This window comes from Sorex fumeus, unplaced genomic scaffold, assembly GCF_029834395.1.
Source record: "Sorex fumeus unplaced genomic scaffold, SorFum_2.1 ptg000098l, whole genome shotgun sequence".
NCBI lineage: Eukaryota > Metazoa > Chordata > Mammalia > Eulipotyphla > Soricidae > Sorex > Sorex fumeus.
In genome coordinates, this window is record NW_026606155.1 from 4,365,401 (window position 1) to 4,384,259 (window position 18,859).

Below are 18,859 nucleotides of genomic sequence, written 5' to 3' on the forward strand. Positions count from 1 at the left end.
CACACACACCTATGTCCATATACACACACACCTGTGTCCACACACATACACATACACATATACACACACCTGTGTCCACACATACACATACACACATCTGTGTCCACACATACCTGTATTCCTACACACACATACCTGTGTCTACACACACACACCTGTGTTCATACACACACACCTGTGTCCACACACACATACACACATACCTGTGACTAAACAACATACACACACATACACCCGTCCCCCGACAGGCTTAAAGAAGCAGGATGCAGGGGGTGGAGCGATAGCACAGCGGGTAGGGCGTTTGCCTTGCACACGGCCAACCTGGGTTCGATTCCCAGCATCCCGTAGGGTCCCCCGAGCACTGCCAGGAGTAATTCCTGAGTGCATGAGCCAGGAGTAACCCCTGTGCAAGGCCAGGTGTGACCCAAAAAGCCAAAAAAAATAAAAAAGCAGGATGCAGTGGGTGGGAGGAAGAGGGGGCTGGGCTCAGCAGGACCCAGACAGCAGCAGGGGGAGGTGATGTGGAGTGGTGATGTGGAGGGTGTGAGCGTTACTCGCCTGGGTGAGCCCTGAAGCAGCCTGTTCCAGATGGTAGTTAGGGGCTCATAGTCCCCGACTTCAGGCTGGCTCCCATGCCTTGGATCCACTGCAGGTTTGGGGGCCGGTGAACCTCAAATGTGGGCAGCCTGGTACGGGGCAGCCCGGATAGTGCTTGTCAATATACCCCAGCATTCCAGGGATGCTCACCTGCCCCGTGAATTCATCCCTGGCTGTAACCAGCCCAACTCTAACCCTGGGACCCTGAACGTTCACTCCAGGTTGCGTCTAGTCCCCCCCACAAACAACATTTCCAGATGTCACCAGACCCTCAGGTCACCCAGGCAGGGACATGGACCCTTCTCCAAACACAGCCAGGATTTGGAGGCCGGAGAGAGAGTACAACAGGTAGGCTGCTTGCCTGACACGTGTCCGCCCTGAGTTCGATCTCTGGCATCCCCAAAGATTCCCTGAGCACTGCTGGGAGTGATTCCTGAGTGCAAGGCACTGAGTGTAAGTCCCAAGCACTGCTGGGTGTGGCCCTAAAAAAAAAAACAAAAAACACACAGCCAAGATGAGGCTGTCCCAGGGCCCACGCTTCTCCAAAGGCCCATGCAGGAAGAGCTGAGGAAGAAAAGGCGTCGAACTGGAGTGCCAATGGCCTTGCCCTGTCCGGGGTGGGGAAGTGGGAGGGGAGGGGGCTCTCCTTTGCTCCTAGGGTGCAGAGGCTCTGCTCCCTGCAGTGAACATGACCTCCCAGACCTCCCAGACCTCCCAGTCTTCTCTGGGCTCCGCCTGGCTCTCTGCCTCTTTCCCGGTAACCAACTCCCCATAAACTTCCACCCATAGTGAAGATAATCCAGCATGAGGTCATTTCTCAGAATTCTGCTGTTATTATTACAAAACCAAGGGCTCCCTCTAAGTGCCCCCCCAGAGCTGAGTCAGAGGAGGGCTGGCAGCTCTGTCAGAGTGAGGTTCTCTCTCATCCAGATGTGAAGACCCACATGCACGGACTCAGCCCTAGCGCCCACCTCCAGGTCCCCAGCTCTCTGCTGGCCAGGGGCTGGGTCAGGGACACTTAGGCCAGTTCTGGATCGGAGAGACGTCTCAGGAAGGCAGAAGTCTCAGGACGAGGGGCCACCTGCCCTGCCCTGCCCTGCAGGCACATAGGACCCCCCACCGGCAAGACAAGTGGGGATCTGACTCCCCCTCCAGCTGCTATTTTTACCAAGGGCTTCACCACGTTTCCATGTAGGGGATGTCTGATACCAGCCCAGATCCCTTGTCCTGTGTGTGTGTGTGTACTGTGTGTACAAGCGCCCTACAACAACACCGTTTTATTTATTCTAGCGTGGAGGAGGTGAGCAACCCCTGGGGGCGGCCAGTCACAGGCCTTTAGCAACACAGGCAAAAACCTAAATTAAAAAAAAAGAAGAAGAAGAAAAAGAAAAAAGCCATTCTCCACTTCCAACATCCCCGAAAGGAGCTACCCAGGTCCGCTGTGGTTTGGCTTCCTGTGACGGCTCCTAACCACTGCCCAATGGCCCCAGTAAGCACTTCCTGTCCTGCCCATAGGCCAGTTGGGTAGTGCACAGCTCACGGTTCACACCAAAGGCCCTTGCAGGACCAAACTCGAGGGGTCAGAGCTATAGCAGGGCAGGGAGGGTGCTTGCCTTGCATGCGGCCAACCCAGGCTGGTTCCCTCGCGTCCCCGGTGGTCCCTGGAGCATCGTCGGGAGTGATCCCTGAGTACAGAGCCAGGAGTAGGCCTGAAACACCACCGGGTGTGGCCCAGAAAAAAACCAAAAACAAAAACAAAAAAAAAGCAGGCAGGAGGAAGCAAACGAAGTGTAGTGGCCAGATGAGCTTTGGAACAAGCTGGCCGACGGACAGTGAGGCAGGGTCAGCCTGAGCTGGAACAGGCCTCCTGGGGAGAAGAGGACTAAAGGCTGCCAATGCTGTCCAGAGGAATGTGCTTCTGGGTCCCAGCCGAGGTATGGCTCTCCCTGTCCAGCGCATGGGCTGAGCAGATGAAGAGCCGGTGGCCTCCAGCATGGGGTGTCAGGAGATGAGGAACGGGGTAAAATCGGAGTGACCTTAGATCACGATCAAGATCATCTTGTTGTTCGTCAATTGCCTCGAGCAGGCACCAGTAACGTCTCCTTCTTCCTAGCCCTGAGATTTTAAAGAGCCATATTCAATGTTCTTTCGGGGCTAGGAGAACGAGATCTATCATTGTTACTAGTACTTGGCATACTGGGTACAACACGGGAGGTTTGCCAGACTCTGCCGTGCGGGCAGGATACTGTTGGTAGCCTGCCGGATTCTCCAGAGTAAAAACAAGACCTCAGTAGACCTTAGACCTCAGTAGACTAAAATGCTATTTCAACCGGAGGGCCTTTCAGGGGGCAGAGGGATGGACCCCTGGCTGAAAGTGCAATGCTTTCAATGGAGGAGATCCAGGTTCCACAACTCAACACTGCCTGGTCCCCCCAAGTATTACCAGGAGGAACTGGGAGAAGCCCCTGAGCACTTCTGGGTATGGCACAAAAAGCAAAACAGAGAAGATATTAGAGCAGGTGAGACTCTGGCCTGGCACGCAACTGACCAGGGTTCAACCCCCACCATCACCGCCCATGGTTCCCTGAGTCCAACCAGGAGTGACCCCTGAGCACAGAACAAGGAGTAAACCCTGAGCATCGCCGGGTTTGTGTATTCCACCTCCCCAAACACAATAAACAAGAAACAAAGCTTTTCTTTTTTTTTAAATTAAATTTTTAAACTGAGTCACTGTGAGATTCCTAGTTTCAAAGCTGTTCATGATCAGGTTTCAGTCATATAATGATCCCACCTCCATCCCTCCAAGGAGAAAAAGCTTTTCAAAGGTATAAATATTTTGCTGCTGGTGGTGGTGGTGAGTAACCTTCCTTCAGGAGAGTCCCAAAACTTCGTGAGTATCCACCCTGCCACGCATCTGTATGTTTTACTGTTTTCTGAGCCAGCCCCGGGGATTATTCACGGCCCTTAACACTTCCTCTGGTCTCCTGCCAGCTACCTCCTTGCGGATTCCCATCAGTGAGGGGTCCGGAAGGTTCGGAGCAGACCATGGGGGCAGGGCAGGACCACAGCCCCTGCCGCTCACAACAGAGGGATGAAAGCAACAACTCGAACCCCCAGACAAATGCTTCCTTATCTGCATCACCTGCTTCCGGGAGGTGGGTTTGTGGGTCTCCAGGCCAGGGAACCTTTTCCTTGCTCCCCCAGGCCTGGTGCTTCTTGGCCAGGCCGCTGTGGAGAGAAGCAGGGGTCGGGGAGCTCCCTGGACCAGGCGTGGCCATCTGGGACTCCCTCCAGGCACCTGGCGCGCGTGTAGTCAGCTCCGCCCCGCCGCGACGTCCACCAGCTTCTGGATCATGTGGGCATGAGTGTCGTGGAAGGGCAGTCCATCCACCACCATGCCCACTTCGCCCGTCACCCCACTCCGGACCTGGTGCCGTGCCAGGATCCCCAGCATCTTCTCTTCCTGCAGACAGACGGGGCAGAGAGAGGAGCAGCGCTGGGCGCAGGAAGAGAACCGTCCACGGCGCGGAGAACCGGGAGTTGATCTGCAAACTCCCTCCCTCTCCTTTTTTGGTTCTGGGGCTACATCTGGGGGACCATGTGGTGCCAGGGGTGGAAGTTTGGGCAACTACCTATAGAGCATACACTCCGGCCCTTTCAGACATTTTTCTAATCCCTCAATCTGCTTTCTCTCTCTCTCTCTCTATTTTTTTTTTTCTTTTTTTGGTCACACCCAGCAATGCTCAGGGGTAACTCCTGGCTTTGCGCTCAGGAATTACTCCTGGTGGTGCTGGGGGACCTTTGGGACGCTGGGAATCGAACCCAGGTTGGCCATGTGCTCTATCCGCTGTGCTATCACTCCGGCCCCTCAACCTGCTCTCTTAAAAAACTAAAACTAGGGGGTCCAGAGTGATAGTACAGTGGGGGGGGGGGGGGCGTTTGTCTTGCAAGTGGCTGGTCCAGGTTAGATCCCTGACTTCCCCCGTGGTCCCCTAAGCACAACCGCCAGGAGTAATTCCTGAACACAGAGCCAGGAGTAAGCCCCAAACATTGATTGGGTGTAACCCCCGAAACCAACCCCGCAAACCATAAAACTAGAATTAGAGGAGCTGGAGAGATAGTTCAGCAGGTAAGGCACATGGTGACCTGGATTTAACCCCCGGCATCCTGTATGGTCCCCTGAGCACCACCAGGGGTAATTCTCTGAGTGCAGAGCCAGGAGTAACCCCTGAGCATCGCCAGGTGTGGTCCAAAACCCCTTCCCTCCAAAAAAAAAAAAACCACCACTAGAGCTCTCAGAGAAGAGAGGGGAAGAAAGGGAGAGAGAGAGAGAGAGAGAGAGAGAGAGAGAGAGAGAGAGAGAGAGAGAGAGAGAGAGAGAGAGGACAGAGAGGGGAGAGAGTGAAGGGAGAAAAGAGAGGGAAAGAGAAACAGGGAGGGGAGAGGAGGGAGAGAGAATGGGGGGAGAGAGAGAAGAGAGAGAGGAGGGAAGAGAGGGAGAGAGAAAGGGGTAGGGGAGTGGAGAGAGAGAGAGAGAAAGAGAGAGAGCACTCAATGGACTAAGCTGGAGCACGTGCTCTGCATGTTGGTGGCCTGGGTTCATCCCCACCTAAGCATTGCTGATGTGACCCATCCCTGCTTCCCCCAAGTACTAATGCCACAGGAAGACACCCTGAAACACAGCAGCACACTGCAAGGCCCCGAGCCCCCTCCCCCAAATCAGCCACCTGGACCCTTTGGGGCTCTTCTCCCTGGCCATCACCTCCATGGAACTACACCTGGAGCCGTCTCTCCTTGTGCTGGCCCAGTGGATGTCGCTGCTTCCTGTCCACCTAGCCCCTGCCCAATCTGGATGTCCCCTCCCTGGCAGCGTCCTGTGCAGGCGCACCTGCTGCCCCCTAGGGTCACTCATTGTGGGAATGGGGGGGTCTGGACCGGGCAGCTCCAGCCTGGGGTCAGGCGGCTGGCCTTGGGGGCTTTCCTACACGCTCCAATACCTCAGTGTCTTGGTGGTCTCATATGTAAAAGGGAATGTGGATGATGACCATGATGACAATTATTACTATGTCTCCTTTGCTTTTTTTTTTTTTTTCTTGAGCCACACCTGGTGGTGCTCAGGGCTTCCTTCTGGCTCTGTGCCCAGGGGTCCCTCCTGGCAGGCCTGGGCAGACCATATATGATGTTGGGGAATAAACCTGGGTGGGATGCATGAAAGGCAGGCACCCTCCCCACATACCATCGCTCCGGCCCCATAATTCCTCCTTTAGAGAGTTGTCATACAGACAAAATTAGGCAAAGCCAGCAGAGCATGGGGCACGGTCTTAGGTTCAGAGACCACGAAATGAGGCTAATGATTATTGGAGGCCAGGTCCCTGGCCTTTAGCCCAGAACTTTCTTCCTTTGGCTTGTTGATTGTTTTCGAGAAATAATTTGATTCGCTTCCAAAAAATAAAGATGCCAAAGAACCACTTGGCTAAGGCACTAATATATCTGCCCCAGTTGAGGGCTCCTGTGTATCCAACAAATCCTCCCTCCCCCTCCAAGCAAAGGAGGTGCTCTCCCCCCACCCCCCAACCCTGCTGGACATCGGAAGACAAGACAGGTGTGAGAGGGACCCACTTCCCAGCACCGGCTCATTCCTCTGACTGGTGCCCCCAGCTGCTCTGCAACAGTCCTGCAAGGGGGCTCCCGCCCTGCCCCCCACGACCCCAGTCAGTAGAGGATCCCACAGACGCTGTCCAGGGGGCCGCAACCCAGAGCAGGGGACATGGGGGGCACTGAGCACAGGTGTCGCTGGGAGGAGTGAGTCCAAGGGGGCACTGAGGATGGCCCCCGAGAGACCTTCCCGAACAATGGAGCTCTCACTGCGGGCGTCTCTGTTCCCAGCTGGCCCACGTCCACCCTGCCTTGGGCACAAAGAGCCTTGCCAGGGGAGCTCTGTCCACTGGCCCTTCCCAGGGGCTGCCCGGTCAGGAGCGGCACTTCCAACCCTTTGTCTGGGCTCCATGCTCCTTCCTCTGTTCCACTGGGTCACATCCTCTCTTTATGGAGGAATGCTTCTGGGACTGAGCGGCCGCTTCCTCCAGCCTGGGCGGCCCCACCACCCGCATCCTCTGCGTCCCACAAAAGGGCTCTTGGGTCCTCAGGGTGCGCGTCATGCGCCAGCAGTCTGGGAACTGGTGGGTTCCCAGCCCAAGAGCCACAGACACAGACGGGCCAATAGCCACCACCTGCTGACCGCCAAGAATCACCCAAGGACGATACCATCTCTAGAGGGTCCCATGGAGGCTAGGAGGCCCACAGGAGGAGGTTGGTCAAGGAGCACTGGAGGAAGAGCATCTGAATGTTGCTTTACTAGACCTGGTCAAGAGTGAGGCAGGAGAGAAAGAGAGAGATGGAGGATGGACTCAAGGCAGAGTGGACAGAACAAGGCTCTTAGCTGAAGGGAAACAGGGAAGGAGACCTCCAGGATGGCATCAGGGCTGGGCTGAGGGCTGAGGGCGGCTGTGGACTCACTCTGGAAGCCTGAGGGCTGGTCTTGATGGTGATGATGCAGTTCCAAGTGTGTGTGGTGGGGTGGTTGGAACTGCTCTGGTCATGGTCTTGGTGAGGATTGAACAGCTATCAGTTCATCCCACTGCACACTTAGATCTATGCATTCTATGAGAGTTAGTCCTCCAATTTTTGAAAGAAAATTATTATTATTTTTTGTGTGTGTGTCACACCCGGCAGTGATCAGGGGTTACTCCTGGCTCTGCACTCAGGAATTACTCCTGGTGGTGCTCGGGGGACCCTATGGGATGCTGGGAATCGAACCTGGGTTGGCTGCGTCCAAGGCAAACGCCCTACCCGCTGTGCTATCACTCCATCCCCCTGAAAGAAAATTATTATTATTATTATTATTTTGCTTTTTGGGTCACACCCGGCGATGCACAGGGGTCACTCCTGGCTCTGCACTCAGGAATTACCCCTGGCGGTGCTCAGGGGACCATATGGGATGCTGGGAATTGAACCCGGGTCGGCTGCATGCAAGGCAAACGCCCTACCTGCTTTTCTATCACTCCAGCCTCAAGAAAATTATTTTAAAAGTGGGATAGGATGGGCTGGAGCGATAGCACAGCGGGTAGGGCGTTTGCCTTGCACGCAGCCAACATGGCCAACACAGGTTCGATTCCCAGCATCCCATATGGTCCCCCGAGCACCGCCAGGAGTGATTCCTGAGTGCATGAGCCAGGAGTAACCCCTAAGCATCGCCGGGTGTGACCCAAAAAGCAAAAAAAAAAAAAAAGTGGGATAGGATGAAGATGCTGGACGAGAATGAGAGCCCATATTCCTTCCTGTCTATACATCAACCAACCACACACACCCATCTCTCTAACATCTGTCTATTATCCATCCATCAATCATCCATCCAGCATCCAGCCATTCACCATCATCCCTCTATCTTTCTATCCATCATCCATCCATCAAATGTCTATATCTCACCACAATGAGAGATGATAATCTCCCCATTGTCGATCCACCCATCATCCTGCCCTGAGACAGTCTTCTGGCCAGCATGAAGCTTGCCTCTCCCCAGTTGTCCCCACCCTTTCTGTGTACCCCCATTTCTTCTTGGTTCACTGCCTCCAGCCCCCAGAAGCCCCTACTCCTCAGCACCGTGGGGGTGGCTGACTATCCCGCCACAACCTGGGCTGTGAACCCCAAGAAGGACACCATGGTCACTAGTCTTTTGCCCCCCATGCATGAGCTGGGCATTCAGCCCCTACCACGGTGCTAGCGGTGCCCAATTCACAGAGAGTCTCAGGGGGATCAGAAAGAGGGAGCCGCGGTCCTGGGGAGGGCCAGGCGGGAGAAGGCCTTCCCCTCTGCCCTCTGCCCTGATCACAGCAGGTCAAGGGTCACCCACTCCTGGGTCTGGGCACGTTTGGACCTCAACCGTGCTCAAGACCCCTGACTTCCGGGGTGGGTGGGGATCCTGCAGGGGTCACTACCTTAGTGACGGAGGGCAGGGCCCGAGTCCAGCTCTGCTCCCCAGCGTCCTTGGGGGGCCCGATGGCCTTCCTCTGGTAGCATCTGTGGATGGCACAGCTGTTGAGGACATAGAGTGCACAGGCCAAGGCATAGCCCCCCCAGTTGGAAACACCTGGAACGGGAGAGAGGCATCATGGGATTAGAAGCGGTCACATGCCCACCACCTGGCCCTGAAGCTGCAGAACTTTATTTTTTTTGAGGGGGGTGTCACACCCAGCGATGCACAGGTGTTACTCCTGGATCTGCACTCAGGAATTACCCCTGGCGGTGCTCAGGGGACCATATGGGATGCTGGGAATTGAACCTGGGTCAGCCTCATGCAAGGCAAACGCCCTACCCGCTGTGCTATTGCTCCAGCCCCAGAACTTATTCTTTTGGTGGGGGTCCCAGTTTGTCACCTGGCCACCTGCTCTGGACACAGGTTGTTGGGAGTCGGCGAGCTGAGTTTCGTTTCTTTTTTTCCCTCAATGTAGGTTTATTTGTTATTGTAGCATTTTGTTCTGAACATCAAACATAGCACCAAACTATAAATCACTTATTTTATTTTTTCTTTTTTTTTGGGGGGGGGGTCACACCTGGCAGTGCTAAGGGGTTACTCCTGGCTTTGTACTCAGGAATCACTCCTGGCAAGCTCGGGAGACCCTATAGGGTACGGGAATTAAACCTGGGTTGGCTGTAGGCAAGGCAAGTGCCTTACCCACTGTACTATTGCTCCAGCCCTCCCCGCCCCCCCGCCACAATTTTTTGAATGAATTTAGGAGAAGTAGTTTACAAAACTGTTACTGGTAGAGTTTCATACATGAACCGTCCCAGCATCAGACACCCTACCAGAGTGTCCAACCCTCCACCATTGTCCCAGTGCCCCTCCTTCCCCCCATGGTAAACTTCCTGCAGAAAACTGGTTCTCACTTTCTGTTGGTTTTGGTCATTTGTTATTCAACCACTGTTTCTTTATATGCCACAAATAAAAAGATCATTCTGCGCCTGTCTCTCCCGACTGACTTCACTCAACACGACAGATTCAAGATCCATCCATGAAACAGCAAATCACACAATTTCATCTTTTCTCAAAGCCACGTAGTATTCCATGTGTAGTAGAAGTACCGTAGTTTCTTTCCAGTCAGCTGTTTGTAAGCACTTGGGCTATTTCCAGATTTAGCTACTGTGAATAGTTTTGCAATGAACGTCAGAGTATAAATGTCTTCTGAATGGAGTTTTTAGGTCCTTGGAGTATAGACTACTCTATAAAAAATTTTTAGACTACACCTAGCAATGCTCACGGGTTATTTCTGGCTCTGCACTCAGGAATCATTCCTGGTGGTGCTCAGGGGATGCTATGGGGTGCTGGATATCAAATCCAGGTTGGCAACAAGCATCCTACCTGTTGTAATATTGCTCCGACCCCTGGAGTGTGTGTATATGTGTGTGTGTGAGTGTGTATGTCCCTGGAGTGTGTGTGTGTGTCCCTGGACTGTGTGTGTATCCTTGGGGGTATGTGTGTGTGTGTCCCTGGAGTGTGTGTATGTTCTTGGAGTATATATGTGTGTCCCTAGAGTATGCATGTGTGTCTTTGGTGTGTGTGTGTATGCCTTCACAGAGTGTGTATATATATCCCTAGAGTGTGTATGTGTCTCCATGGAGTGTGTATGTGTGTCCCTAGAATGTGTATGTGTGTCTTTGGTGTGTGTGTGTGTGTGTGTGTCTCCCTGGAATGTGTGTGGTGTGTGTGTGCCCCTGAAGTGTGTGTGTGTGCCTGGAGTGTGTGTTTGTGTCCCTGGAGTGTGTGTGTGTCCCTGGAGTGTATGCACGTGTGTATGTGTGTGTGTGTGTGTCGGGGCCCCCAGTCTGTCTCCAGCCCTGAGGGGAACTTGCAGCAGGGCCTGAATCCAACAGAGCTCGGACACAGATTGTGTGGGAGGCTGGTGGGGGGGACGGACAGAACCAGGCCCTCGTGGCCTTAGAGCTTCCCGACCCGCTCAGAGGGGATGTGCCCATCCCATCCGACCACACTCACCAGCGATGACGGCCGAGTCGGCCGCCACATCACAGGCGATGACGTCCCCGTTGCGGATGTGCCTCTTCACGGCCTCCTTCACTTTGCCCATTCCCAGCTCGTTGCCTCCGTCTCCAACCCCTGGACCGAGGGAACTGTGTCAGTCTATGGGATGGGAAAAACAGGTGCGGGGACAGGGCAGCCCTCCAGAAGTGCCTCGCAGCATCACGAAGGGGAACAGGGCTGTCTGTCTCCGGATATCTTCTCAGGCCACCAAGAGATGTAGCAATGACCTGACAACTTTCAGGTGTTCCAGAAAGTTCTCCAGTATGAAAAAAAAAAAAAGCAGTTGCTCTTTCAGAACACACCAGAAAGTGGGCATGTTGGGGCCAGAGCAATAGTACAGCGGGTAGAGCGTTTGCCTTGCATGTAACTGATCCAGGTTTGATTCTGCACCCCGTATGGTCCCATGAGCACCGCCAGGAGTGATTCCTGAGTGCAGAGCCAGGAGTAAGCCCTGAGCATCGCTAGTGTGGCCCAAAACCAAAGATGGGGGGGCCTTTTTCGCAGAGGTGCCAGGCTCACAGGAGACACATTCCGGGAGTCCTCGGGCCTCCCCTATGGTGGCTTCTACCTCAGAGAGGGGCTCCAGGGCCCTCGGCCCATCTGTAACTGGATGTCATTTGCTGGCAGAGGATGGCGGAATAGATTGCTTTTTGTTTGGGGGACCGCGCCCGGCGGTGCTCAGGGCTGACTCCTTGCTCTACACTCAGGGTTCACTCCTGGAAGGGCTCAGGGGACTGCATGCGGTGTCGAACCGGGGTTGGCTGTGTGCGAGGCACATGCTGTCCCCGCTGCACCATTGCTCCTGAGGTGGACAGACGGTAAGAGCAGCGCTGAGATGCCTTCCAAGGCTCGCAGGTGGAGCATGGGACGGTTGCAAAGTATTCATGGGATTGGAGCGATAGCACAGCGTGTAGGGCGTTTGCCTTGCACGTGGTCGACTTGGGTTCGATTCCCAGCTTCCCATATGGTCCCTCGAGCACTGCCAGGAGTAATTCCTGAGTGCAGAGCCAGGAGTAACCCCTGAGCATTGCTGAGTGTGACCCAAAATAAAAAAAAAAAGCAAAAAAGAAAAAAAAAAAGCCTTCTCTCATTTCAGTCCATGCCAGAAGGGAGCTCAGAAGTCCCTTCATGGGCAACGCAGACTCAGGGGCAGGGGAGCTTTGCGATTCCCTGCTGAGACCTCAACCTGGACAGGCTGCGCCAGAGGGTACTTGTGGCCGTGATGAATATGTCTGAAGGTGAGAAATGGTAGAACGAGCCGGAGAGACACGTTCTTTGGCATTTTAACATTTTGTTCATTTTCTCTGGATCCCTCCAGGGGTCTGCCCTGGTCTTGAGGTCACTTTTCAGGGTCTTGGATGGTGGCAGTACCCGGCAGCGTGTTGGGGCTTGTGTCCTCTGGTAGGCATGGGCTGGGGACCAGGACTTTGGGGGTGTGGTGAGCGGCGGTGGAGAAGGAACACGTGGGAGGGTGAGGACACTGGCACAGCCCGCGGGGGTGGGTCTGGGCTCCTGAGGCCAGGCCAGGCTCCAGGCTCTGTGACGGGCATGGTGTGACCTTGCCAAGTGTCCCCTGCTTCCTCCAAGGCCTTGGGGGCATCCTGGACACAGATGGGGGCCTGAGTATACGTGCTTGGGCAGCTCCCTGGGGCACGGCCCACCCTCTGGTTAGGGACCCCTTCCAACTCCACCCTGGACGAGCCTCCCGCCGGCGCAGGACCCTGGGGTCCACTTCAGGAAGCCGCGGAGCCACACCCAAGACCTTTTCTGGGAAGGACGTCATTCGCGGACACTTCCCCTAAGCCCAAGAGCTGCGTCTTTTCTCCTTTTCTCATCGGAACCTCAAAAGCCAGAGGCCGCTAATGAGTCTGGGAATCCTGCGGCCCTGAAGGAGCCTGTCCCCCAAGGGCTCTGCCCTCCGACCCTGGGGGAGCAGGGCTGCTCCAGGGGGGCTCTACACAACCCTGCACAGGAAGGCTCCTGGGAGACTGCGTCTTGCAACCCCAAGTAGCTGAGCCCCTCAAACCCTCCCTGGGCCCCCATTCCTGGGACAGGACTGCCTCCCACTGGGTTTTATTTAATTGATTTGTATTTTTTGTTTTCTATTGGTGTTTTTTTTTTTTTTGCTTTTTGGGTCACACCTGGCGATGCACAGAGGTTATTCCTGGCTCATGCACCCAGGAATTACTCCTGGCAGTGCTCGGGGGACCATATGGGATGCTGGGAATCGAACCCGGGTCGGCTGCGTGCAAGGCAAATACCCTACCCGCTGTGCTATCGCTCCAGCCCCTGTTTTCTATTGTATTTTTATTTTTATTTTTTTTGAAATCAATAGATTTTATTTGGAGGGTTTTTAAGGTGTGGAGGGGGAGAGAGTGAGAGAGAGAGTGAGTAACGTACTCAAGAGAGAACACGGGCTTCTCCATGGGTGGAGAGAGCCCCTACACACATCCTAGCATTAGGCATAAAAGCACGAAAGTACACATCTCAAGAGGGGAGATGCGGGCGACACATGTGCTTGGGCACCACATGTCTTCGGCCACGTGGGCACAAGCAGCACATGGGCTATGGCAGCCTATGCGCCTTCTATTTTATTTGACCCATCTTTCCAAGTGGTCTTCAAGGCAGGGCCTGCCCCCTCCCCCGCGATACTTAGCTAACTGGGGGTGCAGTGCTCGGGCCTGCGGATGAGGTGCCAGGGGCTCAGGAGACCACGTGGTGTCAGGATTGAACCTGGGTCAGGCAATTCCCTCCTGGGCAGGCACCCTAGCCCCTGTCTTCTCTCCTGGCCCCACTCCTAGGGCTTTTCTCCTTGGGGGCCAATTCTGACAGTGCTCAGGGCTTAGTCATGGCTCTGCACTCAGATATCACTCCCGGCAGTGCTGGGAAGTCTTATGGGATGTCAGGGCTGGAACCTTGTACCAGGCAGGTACAAGGCGCATGCCTTACCATCCATACTATCTCTCCAGCCTCCGCTCCTAAATTAATTTTTTGGTTTGGGGGCCACACTCAGCAGTGCTCAGGGCTTTACTCCAGCCTCTGTGCTCAGGGACCACTCCTGGCAGTGCTTGGAGGACCATATGGGATGCCAGGGCTGGTGACGTGCAAGAGAAGTGCCTCTCCATGGTACTATTTCTCCAGTGTTCATTCCTCGAGAGTTAAATCAGTTTAAGCAAGTCAGTGGCTGTGAGCCCTTCTGGTGGTCATGTACCAACACAGAGTTTTGGGGCTGGAGAGGCTATCCAGCAGGGAGGGCTTTTGCCTTGCATGATGCTATTCCCAGTTCAATCTCCAGCTTCTCGTATGGTCCCCTGAACACCACCAGGAATGTTTTTTTCTTTTATTTTCTTTTTGGGTCACACCCAGCGATGCTCAGGAGTCACTCCTGGCTCTGCATTCAGGAATTACTCCTGGTGGTGCTGGGGGACCATATGGGATGCTGGGAATCGAACCCGAGTCGGTTGCATGCAAGGCAAACACCCTATCCATTGTGCTATCACTTCAGCCCCCCCCCCCCCCCCCCCGCCCCGGAGTGATTTCTGAGTGCGGAGTCAGGATAACCCTTGAGCATTGTTAGATGTGCTCTCTGCCCCACCGCCCAAAATAAACCCCACAAAACTCCAAAGCTCACAAGCCCTTCCATGGTAACTCTTCAAACTACTGCACCAATCACAATCCCATGGCACACAGGGGCTGTGGGCATCATCCAAGCCGCCTGGTTTTTTAACATTTTTTGAAATTTTTTTATTAGTGAAACACCATGAGGTGCAGTTATAGACTTATAAATTTTTGTGCTTGGGTTTCAGTTATACAATGATCAAGTACCCATCCCTCCACCAGTGCCCATCCTCCACCACCACGGGTCCCAGCATCCCTCCCATCCCCCATCCCCCCCCCCCCCCCCCCCCCCCCGTCCCAGGGCATTTCCCCTTGTTCTCTCTCTCTTCTTTTGGGTACTGTGTTTTGCAAGAGAGGCATTGAGTGGCAATCATGTTTGGTCTATAGACTACTTTCAGCATGCTTCTCCCACCCTGGGAGGGTCCTCACAACACCCTTTATTTGGTGCTCTCTTCTCTATCTGAGCTTCCCTTTCACCAGCACGTGTGGCTGGCCTCCAAGTCATGGAGCAAAATTCCTGGTACTAATCTCGACCACTCCTGGGTGTTAGTCTCCCATTTTGTTGCTTTATGTTCCCCAGATGAATGCAATCTCTCTATGTCCATCCCGCTCTTTCTGACTCATTTTGCTTAACATGATACTTTCCATGTAGTACCACTTGAATGTAAATTTCATAACTTCATCTTTTCTAACAGCTACATAGTACTCCATTGTGTAAATGTACCAGGGTTTCTTTAACCAGTCATCTGTTCTCGGGCACTCACAAGCCGCCTGGTTTTGATGGTGCCTGTTGCACTGGGTGGAGCGGGTGGTTGTGGTGCCAAGTTTAGTGTCACTTCCCTTCCTCACTCACGGGAACCTCAGAGGCTGCGTAGGGAGTGGGACACAGTGGTCCTTGGTCCCGCTTTTCTGTCTTGTGGCCGCAGCCCCTGAGAACGTGCCCAAGTCTCGCAGTCCCCGGCTTACCGGTGGATGAGATCCCAGGAATCGTCTGTGCAGCCAGGAAAAGGTCGTCGATGGGGTCCACCAGGTGCCTGATGTTCATCTTCCTCGCATTATAGTAGTTACCATCGGCTGCCCTCCCAGATCGCTCGATGGCCACCAGGTGATCGAACCTGCCGGGAGTGAGGGTGCTGTGTCCTCATGGGGCTGCCCTCTGGGCCAGCCGGAAGAACCTGCCTCTCTTTTTTTGTTTTGTTTTGTTTTCTTTTTTGGGAGGGCACACCCAGTGATGCTCAGGGCTGACTCCTGGCTCTGCACTCAGGAATTACTCCTGGCAGTGCTCGGGGGATCCTATGGGATGCTGGGGATTGAACCCAGGTTGGCCACATGCAAGACAAATCCGCTATACTATGGCTCCAGCCCTGAACCTACGTCTCTTAAGTCTTTCCTTCCAATGGATCTTGGCAAATTGCCTGCTGTATGCCAGTTATAAAATCCAGATCCCGGAACCGTGCGGCCGCATTCGCGGCCGCGCGACATCTTATCAGAACTTTTTTTTATGACATCTTATTGTCTCATTCCTACTTTGGACAAACTTGCAGGCTATCGAATATAGCCTGCCCACAGGGCAGAGTCTGGCAAACTCCCCGTGGCGTACCAAATATGCCAAATACCAGTAACAATGATGGGTCTCATTCTCCTAAATAGCCTTGAATATAATCTCAGGGCTAGGATGAAAGAGACGTTACTGGGGCCTGCTCGAGGCAATCGATGAATAACAGGATGATGAAATGAAAATGAAATGAAATGATGCCGGTGCCGTGGGCTCATCTATCAGACCAGTTCAAGAGACAGCCTGGGGGGGCCCAGGGACTGGCTCAAAGGCTTGGAGCACAGGCGCTGCATGTGGGAGCTCCCGCATTGATCCTCAGCACCACGTAATCCTCCAAGGACCGCTAAGAGCAACCCCAGAGCACTGATCCGGGAGTACTCAATGAGCAGCACCAGGTATAGCTGAACAAGCAAACAAATATGGAGCGGGGGTGGTATGGGGTTGGGTGGGACGGACGCTGGTGGGCACTTTGGTGTTGGAACGGTTGTGCATATGAAACTCTATGATTAACACTATTGAAAACCCTTGTACCGCAAATAAAAACCTTAAAATTAATTTTTTAAAGAAAGAACTTGCAGAAGAAAGAATGAAACAGGAGACCCCTGTAGGCCCACCTCCACAGCGCAGACCCTCTGCCTGTTCCTCCAGGCCTCCAGGTGAGGTTGAACCTCCCTGCTTTGGAACAGGAAGCTGGTTCCCCTCCTTTCAGCTGGGTTCCCCAAGCCTCCACACCACACCCACTCCCCCCGCCCTCTCAGCAGCCCAGCACCACACACCTGGAACCCACACACCCAGAACATCTCACCCCGCTCACACTGATACTTCCTGTTTCTAGGTGAAGACGGGCAAGGCAGGGGTTAGGGGCGCCGGAAGTGCAGAACCAGCTTAATCTCCCAGAGACTCCCAGAGGGTCTATCTGCCAAGATTCACCCCCAGCACAGCAACAGCTTTGCAGAATCAATGGGGACGTGTCCACAAGCCCACCTAGTCAGTGAACATAATGACACAAATGCTCTCACAACACCAGCCAGCTCTGTATAAGCTCCCAGAACGACTTTAGGGACATCAGAGGGAGGAGGTTTAATGAGCCCAAAGAAACGATGGCACAGGTGGTCAGCAAGGCACAAGACAGTATGAGAGGTGGTGGGAAATGGACACAGGTGGAGGGATGGGTGTTGGAACATTATATCACTGGAACCTGACCATGAGCAACTTTGTAACTGTGTATCTCACTGTGATTCAATTGAAAAAAAAAAAACAAAGAAAAAAGAGAGTATCAGAGTGACAACGAGAAAAGTACAATCAGAAGTGACAGAAATGAAGAGTATGACACGAGATGTAAAATACCCAACAGAAGCTCAGAGCAGTGGAATCACAATGACTCAGGAAAAAGATCAGTGAGTCCCACAAGAGATGCAGGAAACCCCTAAAAAAAAACAGACGATAGGTGGCCAGAGCGATTGTGGAACGGGCAGGGCATCTGTCTTGTGCTTTGCTGACCCGGGTTTGATCCCCAGCATCCCATATGGTTCACCGAGCACTGCCAGGAGTGATTCCAGAGTCAGGAGTAACCCACTGAGCATCGCTGGGTGTGACCCCCCCCCCCAAAACCAAACCAAATCAAAACAAAAACAACAGAAAAAAGTCTAAAAAGAAATAAACAGCCATCAGAGAAGTATGGGGTGAGGTAAAGAGGAACAATAAAACTTATCAGTGACCCTCAAGAAAAGGAAGGCAAATCTGATGAAGAACTTTAAGTTGTAGAAATGATAGACGAGAATTTCCCAGAGTTGAGGAGTGCAAACACCCAGATCCAAGAGGCATGAAGATCTCTAAAAGGACAAAAAAAAAAAAAACCTATTCTACAGACTCAAATAGAAAAACTCCAATATACTTTATAATCTGAATGGCAAATGCCAAAGATGGAGACAGAATACTTTTTTGTTTTTTGGGTCACACCTGGTGATACACAGGGGTTACTCCTGGCTCTGCACTCAGGAATTACTCCTGGAAGTGCTCAGGGGACTATATGGGATGCTGGGAATCAAACCTGGGTCAGCCATGTGCAAGGCAAATGCCCTACCCGCTGTGCTATCGATCCAGCCCCGAGACAGAATACTTTTTGACAGCAAGATCAAAAAAGGAACTTAACTATAAAGGAAAGCCCGTAAGAGTCACAGAAAATCTATCAGAGGCTGAGAGCCAAAGGGAATGCTGAGATATAGCAAAAACCAACCAGCCAACCAACCTTGGTGAAGTGAACCCCTCCAAGAACACTCTATTCAGCTAAATTATCATGCAGGGAACAATACAGGGCTTCATCAACAGGCAACAGTTTAGGGAATTCATAGCCATGAAACCAGCTTTACAAGAAAAACTAAAGGAGTTCCTTTAAGAAACAAATCTTGGGATGTGTGACAGTCCAGTAAGGAGGGTACCTGCCTTGCAGATGGTCAACTCAGGTTTGATCCCCACCACCCCATATAGTCCCCTGAGCACCACCAGGAGTAAATCCTGACTGCAGACCAGGATTAACATGTGAGCATTGTCAGATGTGGCCCAAAAGCCACTGTAACACTCTCCTCCTGTTGTTCATCGATTTGCTTGAGCGGATACCAGCAACGTCTCCACTGTGAGACTTGTTTCTGTTTTTGGCAGACTGAATATGCCATGGGAAGCTTGCCAGACTCTGCTGTGCGGGCGGGATACTCTTGGTAGCTTGCTGGGCTCTCTGAGAGGGACGGAGGAATTGAACCCGGGTCGGCCGCGTGCAAGGCAAATGCCCTACCTGCTGTGCTATCGCTTCAGCCCTGTTGGGGGATGTAGCTCAGTGGAGAGCACGTACTTTGCCCCCAAAACCAAAAACCAAAAAGCCAAAAAAACAAAACAGAACATAAAAAAAACCCAAAACAAAAAACCAAACCTCTTAGCACTTTGCCACTGAGTATGGCATTTACTCCGGGTGCTTATGGTTGCCCTTGACTAGCTTAAGAAAT

At 53.2% G+C, this 18,859-nt stretch overlaps 1 protein-coding gene across 1 annotated transcript in view; it reads right to left on the reverse strand.

The window, feature by feature from the left end:
- Positions 1 to 3,304: 3,304 nt before the first annotated feature.
- The window catches only part of DGLUCY (D-glutamate cyclase), a 77,410-nt gene continuing 61,855 nt past the window's right edge, over positions 3,305 to 18,859 (reverse strand). Inside the window, exons 10-13 of the mRNA XM_056133499.1 lie at positions 15,275 to 15,423; positions 10,646 to 10,765; positions 8,592 to 8,743; positions 3,305 to 4,060 (exon numbers count right to left, since the gene is read on the reverse strand). Of these exons, the coding sequence (XP_055989474.1) occupies positions 3,911 to 4,060; positions 8,592 to 8,743; positions 10,646 to 10,765; positions 15,275 to 15,423 (571 nt within the window). The 3' untranslated portion in view covers positions 3,305 to 3,910. The remainder of the gene's footprint in view (positions 4,061 to 8,591; positions 8,744 to 10,645; positions 10,766 to 15,274; positions 15,424 to 18,859) is intronic.